This window comes from Stigmatopora argus, chromosome 3 (assembly GCF_051989625.1).
Source record: "Stigmatopora argus isolate UIUO_Sarg chromosome 3, RoL_Sarg_1.0, whole genome shotgun sequence".
Taxonomy (NCBI): Eukaryota; Metazoa; Chordata; class Actinopteri; order Syngnathiformes; family Syngnathidae; genus Stigmatopora; species Stigmatopora argus.
Window position 1 is genome coordinate 20187000 of NC_135389.1, and position 11173 is coordinate 20198172.

General features: G+C 42.5%; 2 protein-coding genes across 2 annotated transcripts; one reads left to right on the forward strand and one right to left on the reverse strand.

Annotated features, from left to right (window-relative positions):
- Positions 1–13: 13 nt before the first annotated feature.
- On the reverse strand, positions 14–4476 carry skic8 (SKI8 subunit of superkiller complex). The gene is made up of 12 exons (XM_077596383.1): positions 4326–4476; positions 3452–3609; positions 3183–3231; positions 3074–3101; positions 2666–2771; positions 1938–2110; positions 1704–1852; positions 1543–1636; positions 1377–1470; positions 797–889; positions 284–362; positions 14–218 (listed from the first exon to the last, which is right to left on the reverse strand). Exons 3-12 carry the CDS (start codon positions 3192–3194, stop codon positions 129–131), a joined length of 918 nt encoding a protein of 305 aa, XP_077452509.1. The 5' UTR covers positions 3195–3231; positions 3452–3609; positions 4326–4476; the 3' UTR covers positions 14–128.
- On the forward strand, positions 4460–9787 carry crabp1a (cellular retinoic acid binding protein 1a). The gene is made up of 4 exons (XM_077596384.1): positions 4460–4624; positions 7151–7329; positions 9034–9147; positions 9621–9787. The coding sequence occupies exons 1-4, from the start codon at positions 4555–4557 to the stop codon at positions 9669–9671; spliced, it is 414 nt and encodes a 137-aa protein (XP_077452510.1). The 5' UTR covers positions 4460–4554; the 3' UTR covers positions 9672–9787.
- The last annotated feature ends 1386 nt before the right edge of the window (positions 9788–11173 follow it).

Sequence of the window (11173 nt, forward strand, 5' to 3'; positions counted from 1 at the left end):
AAATAAAAGTTAAAAAAAAAAAGCTAAAGTTTATTGAACTGGTCACGAGCCAGAACAAAATTGTTCATTAAAAAGAAAACCAAAAAAATGAAAGAATGCCTTCCGTCCTTCCCTCCCTCCTCGTCCCCTCACATGGGGCAGTCGTAAATATGAATGGCACGATCGTCACCGGCCGAAATGATTTTGGAACCGTTGCTGTTGTATTTGACGCTCCACACCTGTTAAAGAAGCCATCGAGGAATTGAAGTGCATTAAAACACGGAATGGACGCGGAAGGTCTTACCTGGTCTTGGTGGTCAAAGAAGGTGTTGATGCACGCTCGGGAACTGGCGTCCCAGACTTTGACGCTTTTGTCCGAAGAGCTGGGGGGGGGGGGGGGATGGGAAATCATTGGAAAAAGGTCCAAGTTAGGCCATTAACGGGGCTAAACATTCAATCCGTTTGAGCTGGGACGGTTGGCAGCGAAAGAACGTTCGTTCAGCAGCCCTCCTAGTTCGAGTGGATTGGACACGTCTCCATGTGATTGACAAAAATGGACATCTTCAATATCCTCATTGTCAAAATTAACTGGTTTTTCATTTGGATGGACATTTTCTGACAATATTCCATATTTCAATACACTATTTCATACGTAAATGCTGACTTTATGCTTGTGAATTCCCTATGGGTCTTTTAGTTTTGGTTTATGTATGTTTAATTTAGCTTTAGAACAGACTTTATTCTTTAATTGGTGTTCAAGCATTAGCTTCTAGAGGTTAACTTCACCGCACTTGAAATGAGAAAATGAAAATGTTACCTGGAAACAAAATGTGTATTATCTGGGGAGAAAGCTACGTTGAGAACCCAGGATCCGTGGCCGCTCAGCGTACCGGCCAGGTTAGCGTGTTGCCTGCAAAAAAAATAATTAATTAAATACTACTAATAATCATATGAGCAGTATTTTTATTTTTTTTTAAGTACCAGAAACGGCTAACAGTGTATTGATCAATCAGTTGGTTTTAGGGGATCAGTCAGTTAGCCACATTAGCTTTCTAGCATTCGGTTAAGGACATTCAGTGCGCATGTGGAGCATTTTTATACATTTTCAGTCCTCAAATAATGCTAAAGATTAGATTAGATAACTTTATTCATCCTGTATTCGGGAAATTTCACTGTCACAGTAGCAAGAGGGTGAGAATACAGAGACAGGAAAAGATATTTTAGACATAAATAGGTATTAAATAAGTAAATAAATAAATAAGATGCTAACGTTGCCTGTTCTTTGCTGTGTTAATGTGGAAATGAGTGAAATTTATATTGCCATTTGATGTATTATGTAAAGGTTGCCAGATACAACATTCTAAAATGATTGGGGATGGCCAATAAACATTACTCACACGTCATAAATCTTGATGTAGCCGTCGTCAGATGCCGTTACCAGCAGTTGTGAGTCGGGAGAAAAAGTCAGCGAGCGGATGGGCATGGCGTGCCCTGGAAGAGGATGAAGACCAGGTTTTGATACGCCAGATTTTTGGGACCATTTTCTCCGGTGAAGGGACTAACCTTCCAGCGTGTGGAGGAGCTTCCCAGTAGCGATGTCAAAGATGTTGATGATCCCGTCAATGGCCCCGCTGGCCAAATATTTACCATCCGGGCTCTGCGGAGCGTCAAAACCAATCAACAACCGAGCGGACGGACCGAGAGGAAATCGAGCGTCTCCTCACGTAAGCGATGCTAAGGATGAACTTCCCCCTGGTGTCCAGAGAGTATTCCTTCTTGCCACTTTCCACGCCGAAGATGTTGACCTTGCCCAGGTGGCTTCCCGTGGCGATGTGCTTTGAGTCGGGCGAGAATGCCACGGTCCAGGCGTCCACTGGTGGGGAAGCGTGACATGTTAGGTTGTGGATACCAAACTGGAAGACGCGATAAAGCACAACGGCGAGTTTGGGTGGTCTCACCTGGTCCAGCATCCAAAGACTTGATCTGTTTTCCGGACTCCAGATCCCAGAGTCGAATGTGCGAGTCCAGCGAACTGGAGGCGGCGATGGCGGCGTTGTGGCTGATGTCCACCGACACCACGCCCAGTTGATGGCCCTCCAGAGTCCACTGCAGCTCCAGTTTTTCGTCACACCTGCCCGAGTCACTTGGTAATTATGGCTCATTTTGGCTTGTTAGTCCGCACAAAAAAATCTCACTTTTTACATCCAGTATTGTATGTGCTGTAAAAGTTAGAATTAGTGTTGTACATCACAAAAACAATGGCTTGACTTTTTATGGACATTTTACATGTCTTTTTCCCAGTACATGACACCCAATCTGCGCCGAGTTGCTACGTTGATGGGATTCCATTGGCTATACTGCAGTATTACCACCTCTCGGCCTCAAGATGTCACTGTCTCTACTCAATTGGTTCCTCCTCCTAGCCTTAGGTGAATAATCCATGCAAGACAATATGAATTTTATTATGATAAAGTCTTTCAGGGACAGTGGTCACTACAGTGGACGCTAGTTCTTTAAAAAAAATTGATCCTTTGGACCTATGAGCAAGTGACTAGTTATGGTAATTAAAAAAAAAAAAAACTTTTTTGCCACTAAAGAACTTGGTGCAAGTGACTTTCAAAAAAATTATAATTACAAATCTTGATTGTCTCTTTTTTTTTTTTAGCATTACAAATACAATACATACCATTTCCACACTTTGACCATGTCGTCAAGAGAGCCAGTGACAATTGTTTCCGAACCGTCCGCATCACTTTTCCCCCACGCCGCCGTCCAAATTGCATCATCGTGTGCTGTGGGAAAAAATACCAGTCACGCCATTAACTTTTTATTGTCACTGACGATGACGGACGCCAAATTTTGTGCCTTTTTTTAATCCATTAGCTAGGATTTTAGGATTATTTGTTCTCTGATTGTCACTACTTGACGTCCAATCCATTTGAACTGGAAGTTTGATCAATGTATAACAGCAGGGCTTTAGCACATTAATAAACGTGGGACGTCTATCTCCGTCAATGGTACATGATCACTCAAGACCAGTCTTCCCCGGTCCAAATGGATTTGACGTATATTTACAAAGTGCCCAGATACTCACCGTGCTCCTGTTTAAAAAGAATGCTGTACTGGAATAAAAAGATGCATTTTATTATTATTTGTGGTTTTATTTGGCAAACGGAGGAATGTTGGGTGCAGTATTTACTTACCTGGGTACTCATTTTGGATTTGTAACGATGGCGGTCAAGAGCTAGCAAACTAAACACGAAAAAAAACAACTGCAGTAAATAAATCAATACATAACTTTGATACCAAACTGTAAATATTCTGAAAGTTGTCGTTTACTGCTAATTTATGATTGCTCAAAAACGACGCAGAAGCAAGATGGTTCAAAAGTTCGTCAATTACGTCATTTACACGAGCGGTAAACTGTTTAATATTTTGCAAGGATTGTGTAGTTTAATAAGAATTTACGTACCTGAATATTCCACAAATATTCCTTTCATAAATTTGAAGGAATTGAAATTTATTCACATGCGAAGGGCCATGACAACATTAGAAGAGTGTAACTTCCGCTTTGTCTTCTTCGTTGTTTAGTTGCACTTGGCGAGTACATCCACTCGCTAGATACTGCCCCTATTGGCAAAGGATGAGAATTGTTTGCTCAACATTCAGCATTGTACTTAAAAAATGACATTTGAAGAAGAAAAAAAAGCACCTGCAAGAAACAATATTCCGACTTAATTGAAAATGCTGATTACACCGTTATTCTAAAATTGGGTTGGAAAAAATGAAGGACAAATTAAGTTATATTAATGCTTACTTATCAGAAAATGTTCTCAACTTGTCAACAAAGTTGGCACAATGAAAAAAATCACATTGTTGACATTGTTAATGATATCAAAACAATGAATTTAAAGATTTTAAACACTTTTAATTAAAGCATTAACACTAAAGTATCGTCACATTTCCATGACTAGCGGAACATATTTGTCCGCCAAAACTTTATTGATGATGTGACAATTGACAAAATCAGAAGTTTGGATTTCAAAAACTATACTTTATGTATTCATACAATTGATCTGCTCATCTTCCACCAAATATGGAACTCATTGATGAATGGACAATGAGCCCAATCATACTGTGAGGAGCAAAATGCTGTGGAATAGCGTCAAGTCAATCCCCTGACCTGAATCTGATTGAGCATGCACTTTTCCTGCTGTTTCTGAAATGAAGAAATACAAAAAGGTCTGCCAATAAATGTGTAAAAAAAAAAAAAAAAGTGCAATTTTGGTGTACACGTTCATTTGTCCCCAAACTTTTATCCCCAAAACGTAAGCGCGATAACAAACCTAGTCTTCGTTTCCGTCCTCAAACAATCTTCTGAGATTAAAATGAAGCTTCATCTTTATGGGCGATGAACATTTTGGTGGAGGCGAGCCCCCGCAGAGGAGGAGGAGGAGGAGGAGGAGGAAGAGGAGGGTGAGAAAGAGTGACATAGCAGGAGAGAGAGCGAAGCAGGGAGGACTGGATTAGTGGAACAGGTTCTCCGCCCAATTCGCTCCACCTCGGTCAGCAGACATGGCCAACTTTGCCGGCATCTGGAAAATGAAGAGCAGCGAGAATTTCGACGAACTTCTCAAAGCTTTGGGTGAGCGCCCCTTCCTCCATTTTCGTGCAAACACACACACACACACACACACACACACACACACACACACACACACACACAGCCGGCTTTTTTTGGGGAATGGCATGCCGGACCTCCGAACAACACGGCATTGTTTGGCGCGTCTTGCTAGGAAAGAAACGCGGACGACGGAGGTGATGCTGCTACAGCTGCCGAGGATGAGGATGACGATGGATAAAAAAAAAAATTGGCAGATGCAGAATTTAAGCCTGCGCACAATTCGGTTATTGTTAAGCATGACATTTGTTGATGTTTAAGCCTTTTTTTAAGTAGGCCATGCACGCGTGTGTCGTCTTCGTCCTTTAATAGCTGTTAAGTGATGACAGTGGCGCCTGTGCTTTAAGTGGGTCATTGGATTGTGTTTGTGTTGCGGTGGTGAGGGGGAACGGCAGGGATCAGGGGGTGTCCGGGTCCCAATACGGAAATGTTGGGGGACTAGGACACTTGGTCCCGTAGGAAGTTTTGGGGGAAAGTAATTGGAGCATGATGTTGCGATGTCAGTGGCTTGTTAATGTGCGTCAAATGTCCAAGTTTGGGGGTTTTAATCTCGCTTTCCTGGGGGAGTTGGAAAATGTTACAATAAAGGAGCGGTGGTGGACTTGAGCAATAGTTTTGCTAGCTATTTATCTGTTTCAAATCAAGGTGACAGGCATGTGTCAAAGTGGTGGCCCGGGGGCCAAATCTGGCCCGCCGCATCATTTTGTGTGGCCCGGGAAAGTAAATGATGAGTGCCGACTTTCTGTTTTAGGATCAAATTAAAATGAAGAGTATAGATGTATATTAAATTTCCTGATTTTTTCCCCTTTTAAATCAATAATTGAATTTTTTTAATCCATTTTTTCTGTGTATTTAGTTCAAAAATCATTTTGTAAAACCTAAAATATATATATAAAAAAAGCTAAAATGTACATTGTTTTGGATCTATAAAAACTGAATATTCAGGGCTTTTAATCCAGTTCTTTTAATCCATTTATTAAAAAAATCTAAATATTATATCTAAAATGGTCCGGCCCACGTGAAATCAAGTTGACGTTAAAGCGGCCTGCGAACCAACCCGAGTCTGACACCCTTGGTTAAAGGGAAAGAACAAAATAAGAATTGGAGAATTGATAGGATCATCCCTTTATTCGTTCTTGAGTTATCTTGAACTTACGTGGACATATGGAAATGAATAAATAATATGTAGGTTTGACCTATTGAAGGAGGTCAAAATCCTTAATGATTAAAACCTCACAGTGAGCGCACTGTACAACAAGCAATAATTCATCAGGTAGTAAAAAAATCATATTTAATTCAATTCTTTTTAAATATTTTGAAGCTGTTTTAAGTATGATGCCTCTCACCGTCATTGGCACTGAAACGTGAACATTACATTAAAGTGGATTGCCAATCCAAAGAAAACAACTTCCCAATTCGGTCCTTTAGCTCAATGCTAACACACAAAGCAAAACGCCATCCACCGGCTAACGACTAGCAATATTGACATTTGATGGCAAATGGCGCCGCAACACGTGTAGATGGGCAATATTTCTTTTTCTCGATATTCTTACTGCACTTTAGTGACTCGCTGACGATAGTTACGAAAGTCTAGTAACTCTGCTGTTCACCCAAATTGCATCCTGGGTAACCTCCCGGTGGCCACATCATTAGAAAGATGCTGATGGGAAGTGGCAGCCCCCTCTGCACTGGAATCCGCATTAGCCATGCCCCCCGCGTGCCCCCCATCGCGTTCCCTGGCATCTTTTCAAAACGAGCGGAAGAGTGACGCACTCCGGCAGATGTAGGTTGAGGATTACGGCGCATCTCCTGGGATGCTCACAACAAAACTGTTGCTATGGCGACGCCACGCTCCACCAAAGCCGAATCGTCTTAGAACTCGACATTGTGGCGGTTTAGCAGCTTCAAAACTAAATTTTTTGGAATTGCGTGACACCAAAAAATTCTCAGGCCAATTCCAGGTGGTATTTCTTGGAAAGACTACATGACAACCCACGTTAAATGAGATCTCTCTGTCATCCCTCCGGTTATGTATCTAGTATCTCCTCCATCTGTTTCTCATGATCCGAGAATTGTGAAAAGAAAACTCGGCCGGACTCACGCTGACCTCAGAAAGCATAACAAAGAGATGCACCGTGACCCGCAAATTCAAATAGCGGCCTCCTGTTAATCTTCAGAAAAGGGATATACGGTAATCCCTCGAATATCGCGGCTTCAACTATCGCGGTTTCACGACATCGTGTTTTTTTTCTGGGGGATTTTTTTTTTGTTAATTACATTTTTCTAAAACATAAAATATATATTATACTTTGTGGTTTTTCGTTTATGGCAGCTATGTCTGGTCTACATTAAACACGATAATTGAGGGATTACTGTACAAAAGTACCCTATTTTATGGACAATGTCAAATTTTTTGATGAATTTAAATATTTTTTTTAAATACCTTCAGCGTGTTGGCTTCTGGCCGTTTTTGACGACGTTATCTTTCAGGTGTGAACGCCATGCTAAGGAAAGTGGCGGTGGCGGCCGCGTCCAATCCCCACGTAGAGATCCGGCAGGACGGCCAGCAGTTCTACATCAAGACGTCCACCACCGTGCGCACTACCGAGATCAACTTCCGGGTCGGCGAGGAGTTCAACGAGGAGACGGTGGATGGGAGAAAGTGCAAGGTGAAGGCTGCCCTTACATTTTTCTGTTTGAAAAAAATGTGGAGAATCAGGAGTGGATTTATTGCATGGGCCAGGGGCGGAAATCAGGGGGGGGGTACGAAGGGCGCATCCCCAGCCGGGCCCCCGCCCCGGTTTTAGGTCGTAAAGGCGGTGAGAGAGGCAGGGAACGCAACACGATGGCAAGGGAAACAAGTACTAAGCACAGTAGCATTTATGAATTATTATTATCGTGACATTTTTTCAAATTTTTGAAAAATGTCTTTGAAAAAGCGGTGCTAGTTTGGGTGAAAACATGGCGTGAGGGCATCTCGAACCACTTCAAGAGCGACAAGGGTGGATGTAACAGAGAAGCCGGCAATTTTACAAAATAAAACAAGAAGAAAAATAATGAGTCGGCGACCAATCACTCCATATATTATCCTTAGGAATGACTGTGAGCGTACATTTTTGTCCTTTGTCTCCTCCCACACTCTGATTGGCCGGTCACCAATTCGGCGTGTCCCCTGCCTGTTGCCCGTAGCTCGCTGGGATAGGCTCCAGCACCCCGGCGACCATTGTGAGAAGCGATACGGAAAATGAATGAATAACGAGGCAGGGGGACGGACGCAAAGGTGGCGTCGAAGGCTTTCCACGGCGTCGACGGCTTTTGAGGCACGTACGCTCAGCTAGCGCATTGCTAGCGCCCTCACGTTTGCGCGCAGATTAATGTCGTGATCCTTGAAATGGATGGGAATTTATCCGAAGGCCCCCAGGGCGGATTGCGATGAGCTACCGAGCGGACTTTCTCACCGACAAACTCAAGGAATCTGCTTCAATTTAGCTTTGCTAAACGGGTTAGCGGACAAAAACACTTTTGTTTAGCGTCATGTGGGAAAAGGAAAAGATGTTGACTATTTCTCGTCGGTTTTCTATCAAATCGGGGGGATTTTCTTGTTTATGGGATGGTTTGCCAAAGGAGGCGCTAGGTGGTTGCTTTCATGAAACAACTCGTCGATTTTCTTCACTTTTTGATCAAACGATGGAATATTGATTGTTCCGTTGTGCGATTTTGGCAGGCTTGAAACCAGATGCGCTCGAATTTAAGGGGATTAACGGCGGAGTCTCCTTTAATCTGCTTCGGCTCTTCTCACTTCCACCGAGAGACGGAAATAAAGCACGTTGATAGGCAACGGGGATTTACAAGGATAGACAAAAAAATAAAAAAATAAAAACACGCTAGTCTGACCAGTTTTACTTTAAACTAGATATGCAGTAATATTCCAACTTTACAGACCTTTCCTTATTTTCTGAACCACTTATCCTCACAAGGGTCACGGGAGTGCCGGAGCATATCCCAGCCAACAGCCTAAATCGGTGGCTAGCCAATCACAGGGCACAAGGAGACAAAGGACAACCAATTACAGATACGATTAATCAAACAGATAGCCTAGCATGCATGTTTTTGGAATTTGGGAGGAACCCGAAGTACCCGGAGAAAACTAACGTAAGCCCAGGGAAGACATGCAAAGTCCACACATTCAGGAGCCACCCGGGATCGAACCCACCACCCCAGGACTGCGGGGCTGACGCGCTGACCGCTCACTCAGCTTATCGTGTTAGGCAAATTTCCTGGAAGATCCCACATAAGCGCACAGGAAATGAGAAGATTTAACTAGCTTGTTTGGCGAAGTAAAAACTACAAGAGCGTCTTTTATTGCTGGACAGAGTCTCGTCACCTGGGCGTCGGAGAACAAGCTCACCTGTCAGCAGACTTTGGTGGACGGGGACGGACCAAAAACCTTCTGGACCCGAGAACTCAACGGCGACGAGTTGACGCTGGTGAGCTAACTGCTCTTATTGACGGTCCTTTTTTTTAATTGATTTGACCTTACGAGTCGTACGGTGTTTGTAAGGTTTTTGGGGGGTTTGTAAGGGGAATCATAATCATCTAAAAGGGCAGTTATCGGCAGAGGTTGACAGGTATGTTTAAAAAGCAAAAGCTCTGACGAGCATCCGTCATTTGACAACTTCAGAGCGAACCTTGCGACGAGGTGACCTCGCCGACCGACGTCCATTTTGACGCCAATCGTGTCCATGTCCAAATTTTTAAAGACTGACTGTAATCAGCTTAGGGAACACAACGGGCCGATTGTGCGCTAAGTGGGACACATTTACATACAATTTGCATGTCGCCTCTGATTGGTTGGCCGCCGATGGAAGAAATACTCTATTTGGAATATTTGGCTTGAGAGGCGTTCGCTGCCATTGACAGTGATGGACGTCCAATATAATTTTTGTTGTTGTTGTTGCAGATTTTCGGGGCCGACGACGTGGTGTGCACGCGCATTTATGCGCGGGTGTGAACTTCAGGAAAAACATCATTTGGATTTCCAATATTAAGATGCATAACGACAATATTTTCGTCATTTGTCATGTTCGGTGATGGCCATTATTTTCAAGAATAAAAAAATTAAAAATATTTTAAAGTCCACGTCCGTGATTCTGTCATTGCTAATTGAGAAAACAATGGTGGCATTTTGGGGGGGGGCGCCTCAAGTTTTTGATTTAAAAAAAATCTAATTTTTATAATACTACTTACCACTGAAGAATAATAAAATAAAAAAACATGCTCTTATTATTTAATATTGCAATTAAACATATTTCTTTTAACAAAATAAACGACATGGCATTCTTTGACCTAATTACTAAAAATATATTAACTATCAAAATTAAGATGGATGAAAAGGTGATAAGGAAAAAAAATAGTGTATAATTAAAAAATAAATACTAAGTATAAATTCAAAAGGTAACATAAAATGCAATGTATATTTTGTAAAATTACTTTCGGCTTCTTCTCACGCAGGTCGGACCACCCAAAAAAAAAGCTTCCTGACCAATAGTCCTTCATTTGAAAGCCTGTCTGCTCTAGTAAATAAATGAATCGTTTTTTTAGGGGGGGCACCCCCAACCCAGTCGCAGGTGCACCCCACAAAAGTCCCCCCGAAAAGCCAGAAGAATACAGCGCGGCATCAAAAAAAAAATCGCGTCTCTTTTCCTGCCAACTTTTTCTTTTCAGCGCTTTGGCCGCCAGTCGGGGGTCCCCCCAGACAAATGGGTTCCGCCGCTGACGTTTCACCCGCTTATCCGCGCATGAGAATGACCGCCCCCATTTTGTTTCCTCCCCACCCCGGCCGGCTGTGAGAAGCAAAAAAGCCGTAGTCGCACGTTAATGGACGGACGGGCAACGGCTGGCGGTGGCTCAATGAGGGCATTCTTTTGTTGGAGGGCCCCCCAAAGCCCACCTCTTGCCATCTTTAATGAAGGGCACCCGCATTTGTGTGGGTAGGCTCGCTGTCCCACTTTTGATTGCGCTAACTGTAGTGTATCCAAAGCACAATTACAGTTGAAAACAAATACAGTACTTCATGACTCATTTCATGGTCAGCCATTTTGTGCCTACCGAGGCACAATTGGTGACAATAATGAATAAACTCCTCCAAAACGTCCGCCTAAAAGGTCAAGATTATCATTTTTTTTAATGTTTGGTCAATTTAGTATAAAGTCTGATGCTTGTTTTAAGTCCACAGTCAGTCCCATAATACTTTGCGCACATTCGGCTAGCTCATATGCTAACCACATATGCTAGCAAAGTTCCCTAGCATACATTTTCCAATTGTTTTTCCTTTCAAAAAGTTACCAAGATTAAAAACACTCATGTTAATGTTACTATACATAAAACTTCAAATCCTGGCTGGTGTTTTACAGTTTAACATGTATATTTCATCAGCATTTAAAGTATATAAGCGCACATAATGACAATATTACTGCTAAATGTTAGCAAAAAAAACCTTTGTATTTGTTTTCT

Excerpts from the sequence above, each read along its gene's own strand:
- skic8 (XM_077596383.1), bottom strand. Across the intron at positions 2,111-2,665 it reads ATGGTCAAAGTGTGGAAATG|GTGTGACGAAAAACTGGAGC; the intron begins GTATGTATTGTA and ends TGACTCGGGCAG. Across the intron at positions 363-796 it reads AATACACATTTTGTTTCCAG|CTCTTCGGACAAAAGCGTCA; the intron begins GTAACATTTTCA and ends CCCCCCCCCCAG.
- crabp1a (XM_077596384.1), top strand. The coding sequence starts at position 4,555 with ATGGCCAACTTTGCCGGCATCTGGAAAATGAAGAGCAGCGAGAATTTC. Across the intron at positions 4,625-7,150 it reads CGAACTTCTCAAAGCTTTGG|GTGTGAACGCCATGCTAAGG; the intron begins GTGAGCGCCCCT and ends GTTATCTTTCAG. Across the intron at positions 9,148-9,620 it reads ACGGCGACGAGTTGACGCTG|ATTTTCGGGGCCGACGACGT; the intron begins GTGAGCTAACTG and ends TTGTTGTTGCAG.